The 21940-nt window shown below is 44.0% G+C and overlaps 2 protein-coding genes across 3 annotated transcripts in view; one reads left to right on the top strand and one right to left on the bottom strand.

The window, feature by feature from the left end:
- Positions 1 to 15947: 15947 nt before the first annotated feature.
- Positions 15948 to 17870, top strand: LOC148148996 (uncharacterized). The gene is made up of 2 exons (XM_087991729.1): positions 15948 to 16023; positions 16788 to 17870. Exons 1-2 carry the CDS (start codon positions 15948 to 15950, stop codon positions 17516 to 17518), a joined length of 807 nt encoding a protein of 268 aa, XP_087847855.1. The 3' UTR covers positions 17519 to 17870.
- A 134-nt stretch (positions 17871 to 18004) lies between these two features.
- slc22a2 (solute carrier family 22 member 2) overlaps positions 18005 to 21940 on the bottom strand; it is a 52290-nt gene continuing 48354 nt past the window's right edge. For both annotated transcript variants that reach the window (XM_043696290.2, XM_043696293.2), the window contains one exon: positions 18005 to 18645. In XM_043696290.2, the coding sequence (XP_043552225.2) occupies positions 18546 to 18645 (100 nt within the window). In that variant the 3' untranslated portion in view covers positions 18005 to 18545. The remainder of the gene's footprint in view (positions 18646 to 21940) is intronic.

Here is a 21940-nt window from a genome sequence, read left to right as displayed (position 1 = left end):
TGGTCACACAGCTGTACAGGTTCACTGCTTGGTCACACAGATGTACAGGTTCACTGCTGGGTCACACAGCTATGCAGGTTCACTGCTGGGTCACATATCTGTGCAGGTTCATTGCTTGGTCACACAGCTGTACAGATTCACTGCTGCGTCACGCAGCTGTGCAGGTTTTCTGCTTGGTCACACAGCTGTGCTGGTTCACTGCTGGGACACACATGTGTGCAGGTTCATTGCTTGGTCACACAGCTGTGCAGGTTCACTGCTGGGTCACACATCTGTGCAGGTTCACTGCTGGGTCACACAGCTGTGCAGGTTCACTGCTAGGTCACACAGCTGTTAATATTCACTGTTGATCACACAGCTGTGCAGGTTCACTGCTGGGTCACGCAGCTGAGCATGTTCACTGCTGGGTCACGTAACTGCAGGTTCACTGCTGGGTCACACAGCTATGATGGTTCACTGCTGGGTGACACAGATGTGCAGTTTCACTGCTGGGTGACACAGCTATGCAGTTTCAGTGCTGCGTCACACAGTTGTGCAGGGTCACTGTTGGGTCATACAGCTGTGCAGGTTCACTGCTTGGTCACAGCTGTATAGGTTCAGTGCTTGGTCACACAGATGTACAGCTTCAGTGCTTGGTCACAGCTGTACAGGTTCACTGCTTGGTCACACAGCTGTACAGGTTCACTGCTTGGTCACACAGATGTACAGGTTCAGTGCTTGGTCACACAGCTGTACAGGTTCACTGCTTGGTCACACAGATTTACAGGTTCACTGCTGGGTCATGTAGCTATGCAGGTTCACTTCTGGGTCATGTAGCTATGCAGGTTCACTTCTGGGTCACACAGCTGTGCATGTTCACTGCTTGGTCACACAGCGGTGCAGGTTCATTGCTGGGTCACATAGATGTACAGGTTCACTGCTGCGTCACAAATCTGTACAGTTTCACTGCTGGGTCACACAGCTATGCGGTTTCAGTGCTGCGTCACACAGTTGTGCAGGGTCACTGTTGGGTCATACAGCTGTACAGGTTCAGTGCTGGTCACACAGCTGTGCAGGTTCACTGCTTGGTCACAGCTGTGCAGGTTCAGTGCTTGGTCACACAGATGTACAGGTTCAGTGCTTGGTCACACAGCTGTACAGGTTCACTGCTGGGTCACACAGATGTACAGGTTCACTGCTGGGTCACGTAGCTGTGCAGGTTCACTGCTTGGTCACACAGGTGTGCAGGTTCACTGCTTGGTCACACAGCTGTACAGGTTCATTGCTGGGTCACACAGCTATGCAGGTTCACTGCTGGGTCACACCGCTGTACAGGTTCATTGCTGGGTCACACAGCTATGCAGGTTCACTGCTGGGTCACATATCTGTGCAGGTTCATTGCTTGGTCACAGCTGTACAGGTTCACTGATGGGTCACACAGCTGTGCTGGTTCACTGCTGGGACACACGTGTGCAGGTTCACTGCTGGGTCACACAGGTATGCAGGTTCACTGCTTGGTCACACATCTGTACAGGTTCACTGCTTGGTCACACAGATGTGCAGGTTCACTGCTTGGTCATACTGCTGTGCAGATTCACTGCTAGGTCACACAGCTGTACAGGTTCACTGCTTGGTCACACAGCTGTGCAGGTTTACTGCTCAGTTTTCATCTCCCTTGTATTCCCTGCTTGCTCTCTATTCCTCCTTTTTTAAAGTGCTATTGTTTTGATTTCTTTTTTTCAAACTTTGAAAACAATGCATCAGCTTTGTGGTTCTGTTCGCCGAGCTGGAAGTTTTTGTTGCAAACGTTTCGTCCCCTGGCTAGGCGACATCATCAGTGCTTGGGAGCCTTCTGCGAAGCGCTTCTTTGATGTTTCCTCCGGTGTTTATAGTGGTCTGTCCCTGCCGCTTCCAGTTGTCAGATTCAGCTGTCCGCTGTAGTGGTTGGTATATTGGGTCCAGGTCGATGTGTTTGTTGATGGAGTTTGTGGATGAATGCCATGCCTCTAGGAATTCCCTGGCTGTTCTCTGTCTGGCTTGCCCTATGATAATAGTGTTGTCCCAGTCGAATTCATGTTGCTTGTTGTCTGCGTGTGTGGCTACTAAGGATAGCTGGTCGTGTCGTTTCGTGGCTAGTTGATGTTCATGTATGCGGATTGTTAGCTGTCTTCCTGTTTGTCCTATATAGTGTTTAGTGCAGTCCCTGCATGGTATTTTGTACACTACATTCGTCTTGTTCATGTTGGGTATAGGGTCCTTCGTTCTGGTGAGTTGTTGTCTGAGCGTGGCTGTTGGTTTGTGTGCCGTTATGAGTCCTAGGGGTCTCAGTAGTCTGGCAGTCAGTTCCGAGATGCTCCTGATGTATGGTAGTGTGGTTAGTCCTTTTGGTTGTGGTATGTCCTCGTTCCGTGGTCTTTCTCTTAGGCATCTGCTGATGAAGTTGCGCGGGTATACGTTTTTGGCGAATACCTTGTATAGGTGTTCCTCTTCTTCTTTTTGCAGTCCTGGTGTACTGCAGTGTGTTGTGGCCCGTTTGAATAGTGTCCTGATGCAGCTTCGTTTGTGTGTGTTGGGGTGGTTACTTTCATAGTTTAGGACTTGGTCTGTGTGTGTGGCTTTCCTGTATACTCTTGTAGTGAATTCTCCGTCTGGTGTTCTCTGTACCATCACGTCTAGGAATGGGAATTGGCTATCCTTTTCTTCTTCTCTCGTGAATCGGATTCCTGTGAGTGAATTCCTAGAGGCATGGCATTCATCCACAAACTCCATCAATAAACACATCGACCTGGACCCAATATACCAACCACTACAGCGGACAGCTGAATCTGACAACCGGAAGCGGCAGGGACAGACCACTATAAACACCGGAGGAAACATCAAAGAAGCGCTTTGCAGGAGGCTCCCAAGCACTGATGATGTCGCTTAGCCAGGGGACGAAACGTTTGCAACAAAAACTTCCAGCTCGGTGAACAGAACCACAACAACGAGCACCCAAGCTACACATCTTCGCACAAACTTTGAATGCATCAGCTTATAAAACAGTCAGTACTGCTCCAAAAATTCAAACAAACCAGCTCCAGCACTGCAAATTAATCAAATGGGAGCAGCTCTTACATACACATTTTTTTTCCCATTCTCCATCTTGGATTACCCAAATTCTTCCATATTCTGTAGTTGGTCTTCATTTAAACGGACGAAATGATGGATCGGATTGTCGCATCAGAACCCAATCCCTCATATCCAGCGTTCATCTTTCATCATTCCATTTGGAGGAATTGATCATTGGTATTCCATCTTTTGAGCCATCATGAGAGGAATCAACTGTCCCAATTGTTGTTCTAAAGGGCCAGTGGTGATTCTATTATCTTCGGCCTAATTTCCTAATCCCCAGTCATGGTTACTGAAGTTTGGTTACGATAAGTGCCAGCTCCCAGATTACTGACACTAGTCCTTTTGATAGTTGCTTCTATATTTAGGTTGAGTTATTAATTTGTTACTGAAATGGCGTTCAAAAGCCACCATGGCTTTTTTTTATTGGGATTGGAGTGACTGATATAACCTTTCACAGGCTTCCACACCTGAGAGATAATTTCAATAATGTTCACTCAGGGAATTATAGTGAATGATTTAAACACATAGCCTACACAAAGATTATTCCATTAGCAATTAATCTTTATTGTTTGTAATGGACAAGTACAACTTTGGAGTAATGAACTGTTACAAAGCACATTTCCTATGTTCCAAATTCGTAAGTAACTCCTGACTTCTAATTAGTTCATTAACAAGTTTATTGAGCCCCTATGCCTAACTTCCTTTGACCATGTAACACCAATTACCTTGTCTCCCAGACGAAAGGGAATCTTTCTTTCCTTGAGGCCCCTCCATCTTGGATTTCACCCAGATGGTCCATTGAGATCTCTTTCAGTGTTGGCCTTCTCCAGTGCTGCATTGTAGCTTTCTGGCCATTGGCAGTGGCTATGCTCCGCACCCTTTGTGGTCTTGGCTGTTTAGTGCCTATCCACTGGTCAGTTGTTTCATTTATAAAACCAAGATTGATTGTAGCAGAAGGAAGCAATTTCCCTTTTCTGGTTGTGATATGGATAAAAAATTAATTTAACCTATAACTCTGGATTAAATCTCCAATTTAATGGAAAATCAGGCACCAAATGCAAAGTGCTGAGGATTCTGAAGACTCATATATAAAGTACAGCTCCTTTGTCAATGGCAGTCGGATACAAAACACTGTCTAATATTCTGTTTTGAGTCCTAATCTTACCACACAAGAATCTCTGAAAAGAGTAGAATCGAATGCTGTTGCTCTCAGTTTAAGTATTCATGTACATTGTTAAATTATTTTTAGGACATGCACCTTTGCTGCGGAAGTATAGTATCCCGTGGTTAGAAATCTTCTCATGAGCCCATGCAGTTGCACTGGGGAAACTCCAACCACTTACATGTGAGTTAGCTGCTCCTTTGACAAAATGTATTCTTATGTACTGTCACTGAGCCCACATCATCATGAAGTTGAAAGACTGCGCTATCTTCTGGGTCTATAGATTGTTCAGATGCAAAGATGGCCTTTAGTAGAGTGATGTGCTCTTTCTGTCAGATGTGAGAGATTAGGGAGGGTTTCCACATTAACGATGATTATGTCTGCAGGAAGCATCGATCACATGGATAGATTGGAGCAGCAGTTAGTGGTAATGATGAGTTAAGAAGAGTAGGGGGTTGTGATGAATGACTGTTTCAGGGAGGTAGAAAAACCACAGATACAGTCAGGTAGATGGGTTACTTCAGGAAAGGTAGGAGGGGTAGGCAGCAGTCTCTGTGGCTATCCCTATCTCAAATAAATATGCTGTTTTGGAAAATGTAGGGGGTGATGGACTTTCAGGGGAATGTAGCATGAAACAGCCAAGTTTCTGGTACTGAGACTGTCTCAAATATAATGAGGAATACATCAAGCGGTCGTTTTTAGTAGGGGACTTAGAATCAGAGGCACAGACAGACATTTCAGTGACAAACACTGAGAAATCAGAATTGTATGTTGCGTCCCTGGTGCCAGGATCAAGGATATCTCAGAGATAGTGGAGATAGGGGAGAGGGACCAGCAGGAGGTCATTGTAAACATTGGAACTAATGACACAGGGAGAGAAAAGAAGGTTCTAAGGAAAGAATATAGGAAATTAGGCAGGAATTTAAAAAGTAAGTCTCCAGGGTAGTAATATCTGGATTACTCTGTGCCATAAGCTAGTGAGGGTAGGAATAGGTGGACCGAACAGATGAATGCATGACAGGAGCTGGTGCAGGGGAGAAAGGTTCACACTCATGGATCATTGGAATCTCTTCTGTGGTAGAAGTGATCTGTACAAGAAGGACTGATTGCACCTGAATTCGAAGAGGACTAATATACTGCAGGGAGACTTGCTGCTTGGGAGGATTTAAACCAGTGAGGGTGATGGATTTTGTGGGCTGAGGGTTGGGGTTCAGGCGAGGGGGGAATACGCCCAGCAAGATAATGAGGAAAGAGACCAGCCTGAGACTGGCACAGTTGGGAAAAGGAGCAAGTCAAACAGTCAGGTCAGGCAGGAATGAAGCAGAGAATAACGGAGGATTCATGCATTTAAATAAATGTAAGAGGCCTAACAGGTACAGCAGATGAACTCAGGGCATGGTTGGAAATTTGGAACTGAGATAGCAGAGCGATTACAGAGACATGGATCAAGAAAGGACAGGAGAAAGTGAGGTCTGCAGATGCTGGAGATCAGAGCTGGAAATGTGTTGCTGGAAAAGCGCAGCAGGTCAGGCAGCATCCAAGGAACAGGAGAATCGACGTTTCGGGCATAAGCCCTTCTTCAGGAATGAGGAAAGTTTGTCCAGCAGGCTAAGATAAAAGGTAGGGAGGAGGGACTTGGGGGAGGGGCGTCGGGAATGTGATAGGTGGAAAGAGGTCAAGGTGAGGGTGATAGGTCAGACAGGGGCGGAGAGGTCGGGAAGAAGATTGCAGGTTAGGAAGGCGGTGCTGAATTTGATGGATTTGACTGAGACAGGGTGGGGGGAGGGGAAATGAGGAAACTGGTGAAATCCGAGTTCATCCCTTGTGGTTGGAGGGTTCCTAGCCGGAAGATGAGGCGTTCTTCCTCCAACCGTCGTTTTGTTGTGGTCTGACGATGGAGGAGTCCAAAGACCTGCATATCCTTGGTGGAGTGGGGGGGGGAATTGAAATGTTGAGCTACAGGGTGGTTGGGCTACAGGGTGGTTGGGTTGGTTGGGCTACAGGGTGGTTGGATTGGTTGGGCTACAGTCCCTCCCTCGTCAGATCCACACCCCCCACCAACCCAACCTCCGCTCCCGGCACCTTCCCCTGCAACCGCAGGAGGTGCAAGACTTGCGCCCACACCTCCCCCCTCACCTCCCTCCAAGGCCCCAAAGGAAACTTCCATATCCGCCACAGATTCACCTGCACCTCCACACATATCATCTATTGTATCCTCTGCACCCGATGTGGCCTCCTCTATATTGGGGAGACAGGCCGGCTACTTGCGGAGCGTTTCAGAGAACACCTCTGGGACACCCGGACCAACCAACCCAACCACCCTGTAGCTCAACATTTCAATTCCCCCTCCCACTCCACCAAGGATATGCAGGTCTTTGGACTCCTCCATCGTCAGACCACAACAAAACAACGGTTGGAGGAAGAACGCCTCATCTTCCGGCTAGGAACCCACCAACCACAAGGGATGAACTCGGATTTCACCAGTTTCCTCATTTCCCCTCCCCCCACCCTGTCTCAGTCAAATCCATCACATTCAGCACCGCCTTCCTAACCTGCAATCTTCTTCCCGACCTCTCCGCCCCCACCCCAGTCTGACCTATCACCCTCACCTTGACCTCTTTCCACCTATCACATTCCCGACGCCCCTCCCCCAAGTCCCTCCTCCCTACCTTTTATCTTAGCCTGCTGGACAAACTTTCCTCATTCCTGAAGAAGGGCTTATGCCCGAAACGTCGATTCTCCTATTCCCTGGATGCTGCCTGACCTGCTGCGCTTTTCCAGCAACACATTTCCAGCTCAAGAAAGGACAGGACTGGCAGTTTGATGGCTCAGGAATGGATAGGATTGGCAGCTTACTGTTCCAGGGTATAGATGCTATATGAAGGATAGAAGGGGGCAGGAGAGAAGATGCAGGTTCTGGTTTGCAGACAGTAATCTGCTGATTTGACATTGTTTGAATCACCCCCCAGATCCCTGGTTCTGCTGCTGGACTTATTTAGGGAATGGTGAAATGAAGAAGGAAGTAGACAGGTATTTCGGGGTAAAAGAATCTCTGTATCTACTTAAATAAAAAAGGTAAGTGTAATACAAGAAGTACAGGGTAAAAGTACTGAACAATGAAATTAACACTATCAGTTATACAGAGGACTGTTATTATTAAATTAAACACCATTAGAACCTAAACAGCAGTTTTAATCCCAGAAACATAAATCAGGCTTCCTACCTGTGGGGTCCCATGTCCTTGCCTTCCCCTACCTGCTAGCTAGGTTGGAAGCTTTGGGGTCTCGGGAGTTTGAGCACACCACTGAGGAAAACAGGGGCGGCACGGTGGCACAGTGCTTAGCACTGCTGCCTCACAGCGCCAGAGACCCGGGTTCAATTCCCGACTCAGGCGACTGACTGTGTGGAGTTTGCACATTCTCCCCGTGTCTGCGTGGGTTTCCTCCGGGTGCTCCGGTTTCCTCCCACAGTCCAAAGATGTGCAGGTTAGGTGAATTGGCCATGCTAAATTGCCCGTAGTGTTAGGTAAAGGGGTAAATGTAGGGGTATGGGTGGGTTGCGCTTCGGCGGGTCGGTGTGGACTTGTTGGGCCGAAGGGCCTGTTTCCACACTGCAAGTAATCTAATCTAATCTAATCTAAGAAAGTGCAGCTGATTGCTCAGGTTCTGCCCATTGATTCTCTTGACTTAGAAGAGGCCTGTGTCCAGAAGCTCTTGTTCGGCTAACACTTGGTGGTTCTCACCCATTCCCCCCACTTTGTTGTGATGATGACCTTGGTTTGGTTTTTCAATTCAGCTTTTCTGTCTGGCCTCTGTGGTTCTTGATTCTGAAGCTGCTTGTTGGGGCTGAAAGCCTGTGGGGAGCTTGTTGTTGGAAAAGGCCCTCTCCCAGGTAAGACCAGGGCTAGCAGTTATGTCGACTGTGTGCCCCATTATCTTCTCTCAAATCTGCGCTGGCATTGTGTTTTTGGTGTTCCCTTTGAAGTCACTTGGTTTCCTGATAGTTAAGAGTATGTGTGAATGTATTTTGAATGAATGTTCACAATCTCTGAAGCATCATACTGTCTACACTGGGTATTCCAAGGTGTAAAAGCTTGTTTCAGTCCAGAGCGTTAGGTTTGGTTGATTCTACTCTTAGAGTAGAGATGGATATTGGAATTCCAGGCTGAACAATAGTCCAGGACTGAAATTATTCTGGATCTGTGTGTTTGTTGCAGCCTGAGCTCAGGATTTTGTCCAGTGCTTTTAGATATTAGAAAAGCCAGGGTCTTGTGTAGTATTTTAGATGAGAGGGTATTTTAGCTCAATCCTATGTAGCAGCAGTGGTATTTTTGATTAAGGATAACATTACGGCTGTACCAGGAAGGATATTCCTGGGAGTACATTCAGGCAAGTTATTTGGGTGGAATTCAGAAATAAAAAAGGGATAATTACTTTATTGAGATCGGGGAAGGTCTATGATACAATCATCAACAGGAAATTGAGAAACAAATTTGTAAGGAGATTTCAGTTATCTGTAAGAATAATAGGGTGATAATGGTAGGGGATTTTAACTTTCCAAACATAGACTGGGACTGCCATTGTGTTAAAGGCTTGGATGGAGAGAAATTTAAGTGTGTTCAGAAATTTTTCTGATTCAGTATCTGAATGTACCCACTAGAGAAGGTGCAAAACTTGACCTATTCTTGGGAAACAAGTTAAAGTTCTAAATTGGAAGAACATTAATTTTGACAGCATTCAGCAAGAACTTCTAAAAGTTGATGGGGGCGGGGGAGCGGGTAGATATTTGCAGGTAAAGAGACGGCTGGAAAGTGTGAAGTCTTCAAAAATAAGATAACAAGAGTTCAGAGACAGTATATTTCTGTTAGGGTGAAGGATATGGCACGTAGGTGTGTGGAATGCTAGATGGACAGAGAAATTGAGGTTCAGGTCAAGAAAAAGAGGAAGCATGTATCAGGTATAGTCAGCAAGGATGGAGTGAACCCCAGAGAGTATAAAGGCAGGAAAAGTATTCTTAAGGGGGGAGTCCTGAAGAAGGGTCACACCTGAAATGCTGACTTCTCCACTTCCTGATGCTGCCCGGCTTGCTGTGTTCTCCCAGCCTCCTGCCTGTCTACCTTGGATTCCAGCATCTGCTGGGTTTTTTTGTCTCTAAATGAGATAGCTTTGGCAAACAGGATTAAAGAGAATCTGTAGGGATTCTACAAATACATTAAAATAAAAGAGTAACAAGGGAGAGAATAGGGCACCTTAAAGATCAACAAGGCCTACTTTGCGTGGAAGAGCAGGAGAAGGGGGAGATACCGAACAAGTATTTTGCATCAGCGTTTACTGTGGAGAAGGATATGGAAGCTACAGAACTTGGGGAAATAAATGGCGATGTCTTGAAAATTGCGCATATGACACTGGAGGAGGTGCTGGACATCTCCAAATGCATGCAGGTAGCTAAATCCCCAGGATCTGATTAGCTGTACCCTAGAACTTTGAGAGAAGCTGGGGAAGAGATTGCTGGGCCCTTTGCTGAGATACTTGTATCATCAGTCCTGAAGAAACATTATGCCCAAAACGTCGACTCTCTTGCTCCTTGGATGCTGCCTGAATTGCTGTGCTTATTCCAGTGCATGCTTTGTCAACTCTGTTTCTCCAGCATCTGCAGTCCTCACTTTCTCCTGGTATCATCAATAGCCACAGGTGAAGTGCTAGAAGACTGGAGGTTGGTGAACATGGTGCCATTATTTAAGAAAGGTGGTAAGGAAAAGCCAAGGAACTATAGACTGCTGAACTTGACATCAGTGGTGTGTGTTGGAATAGAACAGGAGGGACAGTGCCAATCTGTAGTGTAGAAATAGGCCATTCAGCCCAACAAGTCCACACTGGAAGAGGATGCCACCCAGATACACCCACTCCCATCCTATTTCTGTAACCCTGCATTTTCCCCTGGCAAATGCACTATCCTGCATATTCCTGGACACAATGGGTAATTTAGCATGGCCAATCCACCTAACTTGCACATCTTTGGACTGTGGGAGGAAACCCACAAAGACAAAGGAAGAACATGCAAACAGGCAATCGCCTGAGACTGGAAGGGATCCTGAGAGCCAGGATTCACATGTGTTTGGAAAAGCAAAGACTGATTAGGGATAGTCAACATGGCTTTGTGCGTGGGAAATCGTGTCACACTAACTTGATTGAGTTTTTTTTGTGGAAGTAACAAAGAGCATTGATGAAGGTAGAGCCGTAGAAGTGGTCTGTATGAGTTCAGTAAGGCATTTGACAATGTTCTACATGGTAAATAGTTTAGCATGGTTTTGTCACATGGATTACAATCCATTTGAATATAGAACTGGCTTGAAGGTAAGAGACAGAGGGTGGTGGTGGAGGGTTGCTTTCTCTGTAGAGGGCAGTGTATGGGGAGTTTTTACTTTGCTGCCACTGTCATTGGAACTTGGGGGCTGAAGTGGTAACACCTGTTGTGACTGACAGTAGCTGGAGCTGTTTGAGGCTTGGAGCTTCTGGTGTTGCCGCCTGCCTGGAAGCATTTAAACCTGGGATTCTCTACTGCTGTTGACTTTGGCAGCCTGGTGGCCTGCATTTCTCCTCAGTGACTTAGACTGTTGTAAAATGATCTACTGTGCCAAGGAGAAGCTGCACCTGCTGCTTGGGGCCTGGAGGGATTTGGCAAATGGGTCTGGTTGCTTTTGATGCCCTGAGGGGTCTGGTGGCCTGTATTTCTATCCAGCTAATGTCTTGAAGCATCAGTTCCTAAAGCCTGGACCTTTCTATTCTATCTGCTGCTGGGGAGGCATGTTCCTGGAACCTGGTCTCTTTTCTTCAGTCTTAATGCCTGGGCTTTAACTGCTTAGGACCTGAACACTTATTGGTGAGTAACTGTATTCTGGAGTCTGGGGCCTGGAATTGTTTGGAGCCTGGGCCCTCTTTGTTACAGGCTACACTCTGGATATAGTATCATCTGCCAATGACTTTGCCTATGGGGAACTGCTGTTTGGGACCTGTGGATTGGGACATGGCAGCTTATGGGACCTTGCTGGCTGCTGAGACTGAACAAGACTTTGTCAGGTTCTTTTTCTGTGAGGGGTGGTGATCCTCATTTGGGGACTGGTGGGGGACGGGGTCAACAGTGCTCTAAAACAATATCTGGGGTGTAGACCAGCCATTCTTACGTGGGGGGTGGTTACATACTCTGCGTTCCCCTCCAACAACTTTCATCCTGGGCTTTGTCATCCTCTAGTCATACCATTTAGAGATGTACAGCATGGAAACAAACCCTTCAGTCCAACTTATCCATGCCAACCAGATATCCCAACCCGATATAGTCCCATCTACTGGCACCCGGTCCATATCCCTCCCACTTGAGTAGGGTGGTTACCTTGGCACCCAGGCAGGGACTTTCTGCCTTCAGACCCTGCAGTGATTCCTTTACATAAAGCCGTCTCCAAGGTGATGTCCCCTGATGATGTATTTCTTCTGTCCATGCACAGCCTCCATTACAACACCATGTTTCTGTTTGCGGAGTGGTCCTAGCCTCGGGTGGTCTTCCAGGAATTGCCTGTCTTCTATCTGGACCTGATCACAGTCTGGGACACAGTCAGCTCTCATCAGGGAGCCACTACTCAGGAACAGGTTCCTCAAGTGTGGTTTGCAGTGGCCGTGGGAGGAGAGAGCTCGGGCTGCAGGGCTGAACAGAGTTGGACATGTGATGGATGGCGGAGGAGCAGGCTGGATGACACTGGCACAGTTGACTGTGAGAACATTGGCCTACCTCGGGTTTACGTGTGGAGATACAGGAAAATCTCCAGTGCATCTCCTCCGTTTCCTGCACTTTTGCCCTTGAACCCCACTCCTCTAATCGCAACAAGGACAGAACTCCCCTGGTTCTCACCTTCTGCCCCACCAATCTCTGGGTACAACACATCACCCTCTGCCATTTCCGCCACCACTTAAGAGATTTCCTTTCCACCCCTATCTGAATTCCACAGAAACCATTCCCTCCGCTACGCCCTTATCATGTCCACAACCCATCCTCCACTCTCAGCATCTTCCCTTGCCAATGCAAGAGGTATATAATGTGTGACCACACCTTCCCCCCCAAGCCCTTCACCTCTATCCAAAGCCCCAAAGGATCCTTCCACATCCAACAGATTTTCCTTCACCTCCACACACGTCATCTACTGTGTCCATTGCTCTCTGTGATCTCCTCTACACTGGGGAGACAGGATGCCAACTTGCAGAACGTTTCAGAGAACACATGCACTAAACAATCCCACTACCCTGTTGCCGAACATTTCAACACCAGCCTCCCACTCTGCCAAGGACACTCAGGTCCTGGGCCACCTCACTGCCAAATCCTAGCCACCCAACGTGTGGAGGAAGAACACCATCTTTCACCTTGGGACCCTCCAACCACACTGCATCAATGTCAATTTCACCAGTTTCCTGAACCCCACCCTTACCCCACCCCAACCATCCTCTTGAACTGTCCTACCTGTCCATCTTCCTTCCCACCTATCTGCTCCACCCTCCTCTCTGACCTATCACTATCCGCCCCCATCTTCATCTACCTGTCACATTCCCAGACTCCTTGCTCCCTCCAGCCTACTACATTCCTGGTGAAGAGCTTATGCCTGAAACATCGACTCTCTGGCTCCTCGTATGTTGCCTGACCAGACGTGCTTTTCCAGCACCACACCTTTTGACTCTGATCTCCAGCATCTGCAGGCCTCACTTGTTCCCTGTTGCAGAGTGTTCAGTGGTGATGGAGAAGATTTATTTATTTATTTAGTCAGTTATTTGTTTTCTCTGATTTTTGTTCGTATTTATTTTTATTTTGACGCCCTGTGGTCCCGACCCAAGAGGTTGGTGGGGACAGAGTCAAAGTAGAGCCTTTTAGTTTTTAGTTGTCTATTTGTTTTTGTTTTTTCCCCAGAGTGATAGTGTGTTTAACAAAGTCAAGGCAGCTTTATTTTCTGTTGAAGAAGAGCAGAGTGGGCTTTGTTCTGTGTTTCACTCAGTACTGTCCCTGTGCTAGGAGTATCTGATAGGAGCAGTGTCAGGAGTCTTGTTATTTTTCTGTTTACATCGTTTTGTTTACAAGAGTGGAGAATTGTTTTTCCCTAGGAAGAGGGCTGTTGTATTTTCTCATTGTTCCGATTTTGGAAGCCATTTTAAATTTTTTTTTTGTTTATCCCCAGAGAAATAGGATCTTTTATTTTTGTTCAACAAAGTCAAGGTAGCTTTACTTTCTATTTTGAAAGAGCAGAGAGTGTGGCTTTACTCTGTTTTACCTGGTTCTGTCCCGGGGGTCTTAGTTTTTTTCTGTTTACACCTTCCATTTAAAAAAGTAGAAGTTTGCTTTTCAGACTGGAGGCCAGTGGTGTGCCACATGGATCGGTGCTGGGCCCACTGCTTTTTGTCACTTATATAAATGATTTGGATGTGAACATAGGAGTAAATTTGTTAACAAATTTAGTAAATTAGTTAGTAAAGTTAGTAAATTTGCAGATACACCACCAATTTTGGTGTCAGTGGACAGGAACGAAAGATCTGAGTACAAAGGTATCTTTATCAGATGGGTCAAGGAGTGGCAGATGGAGTTTAATTTAGAAAAATGTAAGGTGCTGCATTTTGGAAAGGCAAATACATTTAAAGGTAAGGTCCTGGGAAGTGTTGCTGAGCAAGGAAACTTTGAAAGTGAAGGCGGCATTTGGTACACTTGCCTTTATTGATTATTGTATTGAATATAAAAGGGAGGTCATGTTGAGACTGTATGAAACATCATTCAGGCCACTTTTGGAATAGTGTGTTCAATTCTGATCTCTCTGCTATAGGAAAGCTGTTGTGAACTTGAAAGGGTTCAGATTATCTATTAGATGGGCAGGACTGCAGAGCTTGGATCAGATCAAAATTGATCAAAAATGTTGCATCTGATGCTTGACAGGTAAGTCATCCTGTGCTGTAGCTTCGAGGTATTTCTAGTGCTCCAGGCATGCCCTCCTGCACTCTGTTATTTAACCAGGGCAGATTGCCCTTGCTTGATGGTAATGGATGCCCCACTGAGTTTCGAGATCAGATCTGAATCAATCCCATTTAGAACAGTAATATGCCACATAATCCTTATTGTGAGAACTGAGCTTTGTCTCTGCTGGAACTTTGCAGTGATCTCTCCTGCCACTATTTCCATATGCAAATGTATCTGCGACAAGTAGATTGCTGTGGTCAAGTAGGCTTTCCTTGTTGCTTTGCTCATCATCTGCTCAGGCCCAGATATATTCTTCAGCTCTCACCCAATCCATAGTAATGCTATCAAGCCACATTTGGTAATGGAGTTGAAGTAGAGTATGTTTATTTGCATTCTACTAAATTTCTCTCCAAAATGCTGGAAAGCCTTGACATTCTTCAAAAGGTTTGGATCATAAAATTCTGCAGCTGATGTCCAACCACTGCGTCACAGTGTTTAATATAATTTCTTTGCTTTTGTCTTCTGTGCCTCTTTTAATAAAGCCAAAGATACTATGTGTGTTTTTTAATGCTTTCTCTTACTTGTCCCATAATCTTCAAGTATTTCTGTACATTGTAGATAAAAAAACAGAACTCAAATTTGGAAACACAGGATGAGATCTGATGCTAGGGATATTATGATGTGGAGGAGCTGCTATTGGACTGGGGTGGACAAAGTTAAAAATCATACAACACCAGATTATAGTCCAACAGGTTTATTTGGAAGCGCGAGCTTTCAGAGCGCTGCTCCTTCATCAGGTAGTTGTGGGGCAGGACCATAAGACACAGAATTTTAGCAAAAGATTGCAGTTCATGAAACTGAAATGATATTGAACAAACCTAGAATGCTGTTAAGTTTTTCATCTTTTAGAATGGATTGCAGGTTTCGGTTCATTAACATGTAAATCCCAGAGCTGCTTTTAAGTCACATTCCCAAGATAGTGTAGGTTTTTTTTTAAAAAAGTGATGTTTCAGCTCAGATATTGCATTAAAGGTGTGAGGTTAGAGTCTGTCTGTATCCCAATCTTGAGCCAGACTGGTTCTATTTCCAAAGTGGAATTTATAAAATATTACGCAGAATGACTGCCTGCAGATTGTACACTTTTTGAGCGAAATAGAATGAATCTGAAATAATTCTGTAAATGCAGATACTGTAACCTTTTTGCTACATATTGTCTTACAGCCCTGCTCCACAGCAACCTGATAGCTAGTATTTCAAAATAAACCTGTTGGACTATAACCTGGTGTTGTGTGATTTTTAACTAGGGATATTGTTTATCTTCTTTACTACACCTCTTAGCTTGAGGCTGTTCTCTCCTAAACTGTCTCTTGATGTATACGCAACAGCGAGTTTTGAGAAGATTTGTAGCTCAGGTTGAGGTTTTGGATGTAGGTTTGCTCGCTGAGATGAAAGGTTCATTTCCAGATTTTTCATTACCTTACTAGGTAACATCTTCAGTGGACTTCATGTAAAACAATGCTGCAACTTCTTGCTTTCTATTTATATGTTTGGGTTGGTGATATCATTTCCTTTGGTGATGTTATTTCCTGTGGTGAAGTCACTTCCTGTTCTTTTCTAAGGGGGTGGTAGATGGGGTCTAACTCAATGTGTTTGTTGAGCTACAAATCTTCTCAAAACTCGCTAAGACCTATGGGCGAAATATGCTAAAACTGGCCCAAAAATGGGAAACGAATGCCATCCGACAGAGTGCCACCCGCGAACAGCTGTACTTCCTGCACAAATGCCTAAGGAAGCAGGTATGACCTAAATGTCTTCAATACAAACCTCCCCTTAACATCCCACTAGCCATAATAGCAGAGCAAAATGGCAGCAGAATGCTTAAAGAAATGATTAATAAGGCCCACAACTGACTCTGTAAATACAACCGGGAAATTTTACATCAAAAATCTTTACTTAGTCATGCAACAGACGTTGCATGAATGGACAGACACAGTACAACAAGCCGTAGATATTAGGCAATGACAAACACGGAAAATGAAAAAACTAGACCTGCAAAAAAAACTAGATAAACTTACACAAAGTAACAACAATTATAACAGAGAAGCATGGATAAAAAACTTAGCTGACTGACCTTTAACAGTCACTGAAAAAGCCGTCTTAGTAAGAGGACTAAATTACAACTGCCAGGATGCGGACAACAAAGATTTCTTATCAGCATTAGAAACAACACTAAAAGACAACCAACTCTCAGAAGAAACCCAACAATCCATCAGACAAGTAGTCACTCCAACATTAAGCAGAAAAAAGGAAGGAAACACACTCTACACAAGAAAGGAAAGCACTGGAAAGACTAAAAAAAGATAAAAACATTATTATTCTACTAAAAGACAGAGGAAGCTTGACAGTCATTCTAAATTGAAGAGACTACATTGAAAAAACAAACTCACTACTTACAGATACCAACACGTACCAACAAGTGGCAATAGACCTGACCCCACAACTAGAGAACCAAATCACAGCCCTATTTAAAACAGTTCAGAAATCTGGACAAATAAATAAGACAGACTTCCAAAAAATGAAACCAGATGGATCCAACACACCACACTTCTACGGATTACCCAATGGCAAACAGCTAATGGGGAATTTCAAACCAGCATCTACAGAAAAACAACACATACAGAACAAATATTGAACTACAGAAGTAATCATCCCAACACCAACAGACGAAACTGCATGAGAACATTACTTCAAAGAGCCAACACACACTGCAGCACAGAGGAACTATACAGAGCAGAGAAAAATCACTTATACTGTACAGTCAAAAAGACTGGGTACCCAATGAACACAGTCCGCCGATTTCTCAGTAACAAACCCAAACAAGCAGACAAACCACGTCCAGAAACCCTAGCCACATTCCCCTACATCAAAGACATTTTGGAAATGACTGCCAGACTACTCAGACCCCTTGGCATCATGGTAGCCCACAAACCCACCAACACACTAAAACAGCAGCTAATGAACTTAAAGGCTAAAGACCCTATACAGACAATGAGCAAAACTAACGTCATTTACAAAATACTGTGCAAGGACTGTAACAAACAATACATTGGAGAAACAGACAGAAAACTAGCCACCAGGATACATGAACACCAACTAGCCACAAAAAGACATGACCCTCTCTCACTAGTATCCTCACATACAGATGAGGAAGGACACCACTTCGACTGGGACCATACATCCATCCTAGGACAAGCCAAACAAAGACATGCACGAGAATTCCTAGAAGCATAGCATTGCAACCAGAACTCTATCAACAAACACATTGAGTTAGACCCCATCTACCACCCCCTGGGAAAAGGAACAGGAAGTGACTTCTCCACAGGAAATGACATCACCAACCCAAAGAAACCCAAACATATAAATAGAAAGCAGGAAATTTCAGCATTGCTTTGCATGAAGTCCACTGAAGATGTTACCTAGTAAGGTAATGAAACATCTGGAAATGAAACTTTCAGCTCAGCGAGCAAACCTACATCCAATGTATGCAATGGTTAATAGAAAGTGAGGTTTTCATTCTATTACAACAACCCTTGCAATTAGACATAACTGAATGAAGAAAGATATGAGGGGGCACAGTGATTATTGATGTCACTTAAATCAGTGTTCCTTCTGTACAATTAGTCTCGAGCCATCTTCGTTTTATGTAGGCTGAAGTTCAAGTTTAACAATAGCATCCAGTTCATTCAGTCATGCCACTGGAGACAAGACAACCCAAGCTCAAGTTTAAAATTCAAGAATTTATTTTCTTTTTTTTAAATTATTAATCACGGCTTGATTAAATATTTCATATTTAACATTACAAAGTACAGACTCAGAAAAATGCACCTTTAATTTTTAACTGATTTCTCACCTCTGATTTGTTTTACCTTGAAAGCTGTACTAATAACAAACACCAATCCTAATCACAGATATTAGTAAATCACAGGAAACAAATGGATATTATTGGATTGTGAAGCATAAACCTTAGCAGCTGTAGCCTACTATTTGTGTCAAACACTAGAAGCTAATCATTACGGTTGTTATGGTATAGGGGCAGGGTTCCCTACCTCTGAGCAAAGAACTATGCGCGCTTACCTGCTGCAAAGGTGTGTCATAGCATCTCTGAGCAAGTTGATTAGAAAGTAATAGAAGCTAATTCATTGGTGGTGTGGTGACAATGTCCCTACCTCTGGGCTAGAAGGCCTGGGTTCAAGTCCCACCTGCTCCAGAGGTGTGTCATTACCTCTTTATGGTTAATTAAAAATATCTAGAAGCTAATTCATCCTTCAACAACCATCTTCACTGAAGCTGGATCCTTGACATCTGTGGAATACAGCACCGACTGCTGGTGGTGAGTCTTCAGAATCTTTTTCTTTGGTCTAGAGAAAGAATTCACTCATGATACAGTGATCTGCAACACACATTCTCAATGTAGGATACACAAACATTGTGTTCAATAAAACCATTCAGCCCCTTGGGCCTGGTCTGCTCTTCAATAGCCATTTTCTCACCATTACCCTGTGTTCTTTAATACTTTACCTGTCTGAAAAGCTGCAGTTGTCCCATATTTCTGACGTCATTACATGTGCAACAAGACTCACTCTAAGATTTTAAATTACTTTGTTTTTATAATGTTATCTTCCATTAATGATGGTACACATTTACTAATCCTAACCTTATCATGTTAGCTTCCAAACTCTGGTATACCTTTTAGAGGGCCCTTTTGTATACTGATAGAATGGGGAACCAGTAGCTAGGCTGCTGCCTCACAGCGCCAGGGACTCGAGTTCAATTCCAGCCAAGAGTGACTGTGTAAAATTTGCACATTCTCCCCTTGTCTGCGTGCGTTTCCTCAGAATGCTCTGGTTTCCCTCCACAACAGGTTAGGTGTTTGACTATGGTGTTCCAGAATGTGTGAGGAAAGTGCATTAGTCGGGGAAATGTAAAGTAACAGGGTAGGGGAATGGGTCTGGGTGGATACTCATGGGAGGGTTGGTGTGGACTTGCTAGGTCAAATGGCCTGTTTCCACACTGTAGGGATTCTATGATTCAATTATATGGGCATTGAAAAGATATTCAGTATCACAGGATATGGTTATGTTCAGGGTCCAGATATCCAGCAATGCATAGAACAGGGCTTTGCGGGAGGTATGCCGATATTGAGCACACTTCATTGCTCCTTTGTGTATAAACATAGAACTATCTAAACACACCACTGCACTGGCTGTCAGAGGGCAAAAAACAAGCAGAGAAAACTGTGTCTCTTCCTTTAGGGGAAATTGAAGAGCAGAGTATGGTTATGTAATTGTTGTATCACTGGACTTGCAAGTCAGGGATCTGGACTAGTAAAACTGAGATTTTCAGTTTTCATCTGGCAAAAATCAAAGTTGGTTGTCTAAAACCATTCTTGTTCTGTCTGTGTTTACACCCTGAGATTGTGTAACACTTAGGGGCAAAAATATAGTTTTAAGAATACTCAGAAGAGATGATCACAATTAGTACAAAGCTCATGATATATTGAATTTCATATAGTCAGGGCAGCTTTAGTATAAATTAGACCTTCATTTTTTCTATAGTTATCACGTGTTATACACTCAATTTTGGTTGTGGGTGAGATAACAAATTTAGCAGCACTCCTTATATCCCAGCCTTTCATGACCTTTGATTACTCAAAGCACTTCAGTGATTTACTTTGGAAGTGTAGTCACTATTAGAATTTTGAAATGTGGCAGCCAATTTGCACACAGCAATCAACATGGTAATCACCAAATCATTTGTGTGTTGCTTGTCACCATCCACCCAAGTACCACGCCACATTTGTTCTTAAGATAGGTTGACTATTTTTCTCCTTTATACTCTCCACTGAAAACCTTCTCAACTTCAGTGATTTCAATTTTTGGGTTCTTCGCCATCCTGTCCTTTAATCTCTCTCTCCATGTGAAATTGCCTATCCATATTCATTGCTAATGTCCTGATCTTGGTTTCTCACATCACCTCTCAGTTAATACAGGATCAATCACAGATAAGGCCATCTTTGATCACTTTTCTGAATTGCTTTTACTGGTCTCACAACCTACTTCTGATTTCTTTGCTCTGGAAACCTCGTGCCCAAGTCATAAACAAGTACTATTGATTATCCAACTTCGCTTTCTGACTTGTTAGCCCATATCATTAATGGTCCACTGTTCCCATGTTCTAACTCTTCGCCTATAATTTGGCTGCCATCATCTAGTCCTCCAAAAACATGCTTTTCTGGCCCCATCTTTCATTTGTACCCTTCATAAATGTCAGTTCAAACTAATTTTTGCAGCTTTCATGATAACTCACTGCATGTCTCAGATCTACATTGTTCTCCAGTTAATTCACTCATCAATTTGAACATTTCCATCCTTGTTTTTAAATCTCTCAATAGCCTTCCTTCTGCACCTGACTTCCAACGTAACACTCCTCTGAAATCTCTGCAATTTGGTAAATTTAATGCTACCTTGGGCTGCCTAGAATCCAATCTCTGGAATTCCCTCCATAAACTTCTCAACTCACTACATCTCATGCCTCCATTAAAGTCTATTTTTAACAAAATTGTTGGCATCCATGTTAATATCTCCTCAGAGCAATATATGAACTGAATAGGCCTGTCAACCTTTTGACCCTATTACATCCATTCAATGAGTGATCAGTGGTATATCTCCAGATTAAGTTATACAAATTGCAGTCTAATCTTGTTTGGAAATCTCTTCTGTACAGTTCAGTTTAAAGGATACAATTTCCTTTAATAGTACTCCTGAAATGTACTCCTTTTTCCTTAACACAAGGTCTCCCTTAATTGTAGTAACCAGGAACCTTGACTGTATTCCATTTTACACATGATAGGGATCCACTTAATCTTCCTTCCTTGTCCATTTGCCTCCCTGTTTAACATATGATCTTACACCATTTCCACATCTCCAGCATGAAGTAACCACCAAATACGTTTTCCACTCACCTTGCAGCATTGTGACAGGACCACTCTCTCCTCTATACTCTAGTCCACTGTTCAATCACTCTCAATATCCCTCACCTTTCCATAGTTGTTGAAAAATGTTAGAATCTATAATAAAGGATGTGATAACTGGACCATAATATACTGAAGCAGAATTAGGCCATTCGATTCTTCAAGTCATGTCTAATATATTTCTCAACCCTATTCTCCTTCCTTCCCCCCCCCCCCCCCCCCCCATAAACCTTGGTGTCCTTACTAATCTGGAACCTATCTCTCTGTGCAAATAATACAATGACATAGCCTTAAAAACCTTCTGTGGCAACGAATTCCACAGATTCACCACCTGCTAGCTGAAGAAATTATTCCTTATCTTAGTTCTAAAGGGTCATTACTTCACTCTAAGCCTGTGCCTTTGGTCCTCATCTGTGGTATTAGTGGAAACATTGTGTTCATGTGCACTCAATTCAAGCCTTTTGGTATCCTGTAAGTTTCAATCAGATCCCCCTTCGAGAGTGCTTACCCTGAGTTAAGGGGAAGTGATGGCACAGTGGTATTATCACCAAACTATTAATCCAGAGACCCTGGTAATGTTCAGGGGACACAGGTATGAATCCTGCCATGGCAGATGGTTGAAATTGAATTCAACAAATATCTGAAATTAGGAGTCTATTGATCATAAAACTATTGAGAATTGT

Source organism: Chiloscyllium plagiosum, unplaced genomic scaffold, assembly GCF_037043375.1.
Source record: "Chiloscyllium plagiosum isolate Xiang-an unplaced genomic scaffold, Cpla_swu_hap1 HiC_scaffold_10, whole genome shotgun sequence".
Taxonomy (NCBI): domain Eukaryota; kingdom Metazoa; phylum Chordata; class Chondrichthyes; order Orectolobiformes; family Hemiscylliidae; genus Chiloscyllium; species Chiloscyllium plagiosum.
This window is presented reverse-complemented; position numbering and strand designations above follow the sequence as displayed.

Excerpts from the sequence above, each read along its gene's own strand:
- LOC148148996 (XM_087991729.1), top strand. The coding sequence starts at position 15,948 with ATGGGAAACGAATGCCATCCGACAGAGTGCCACCCGCGAACAGCTGTA. Across the intron at positions 16,024-16,787 it reads ACAAATGCCTAAGGAAGCAG|ACAGACTTCCAAAAAATGAA; the intron begins GTATGACCTAAA and ends CAAATAAATAAG.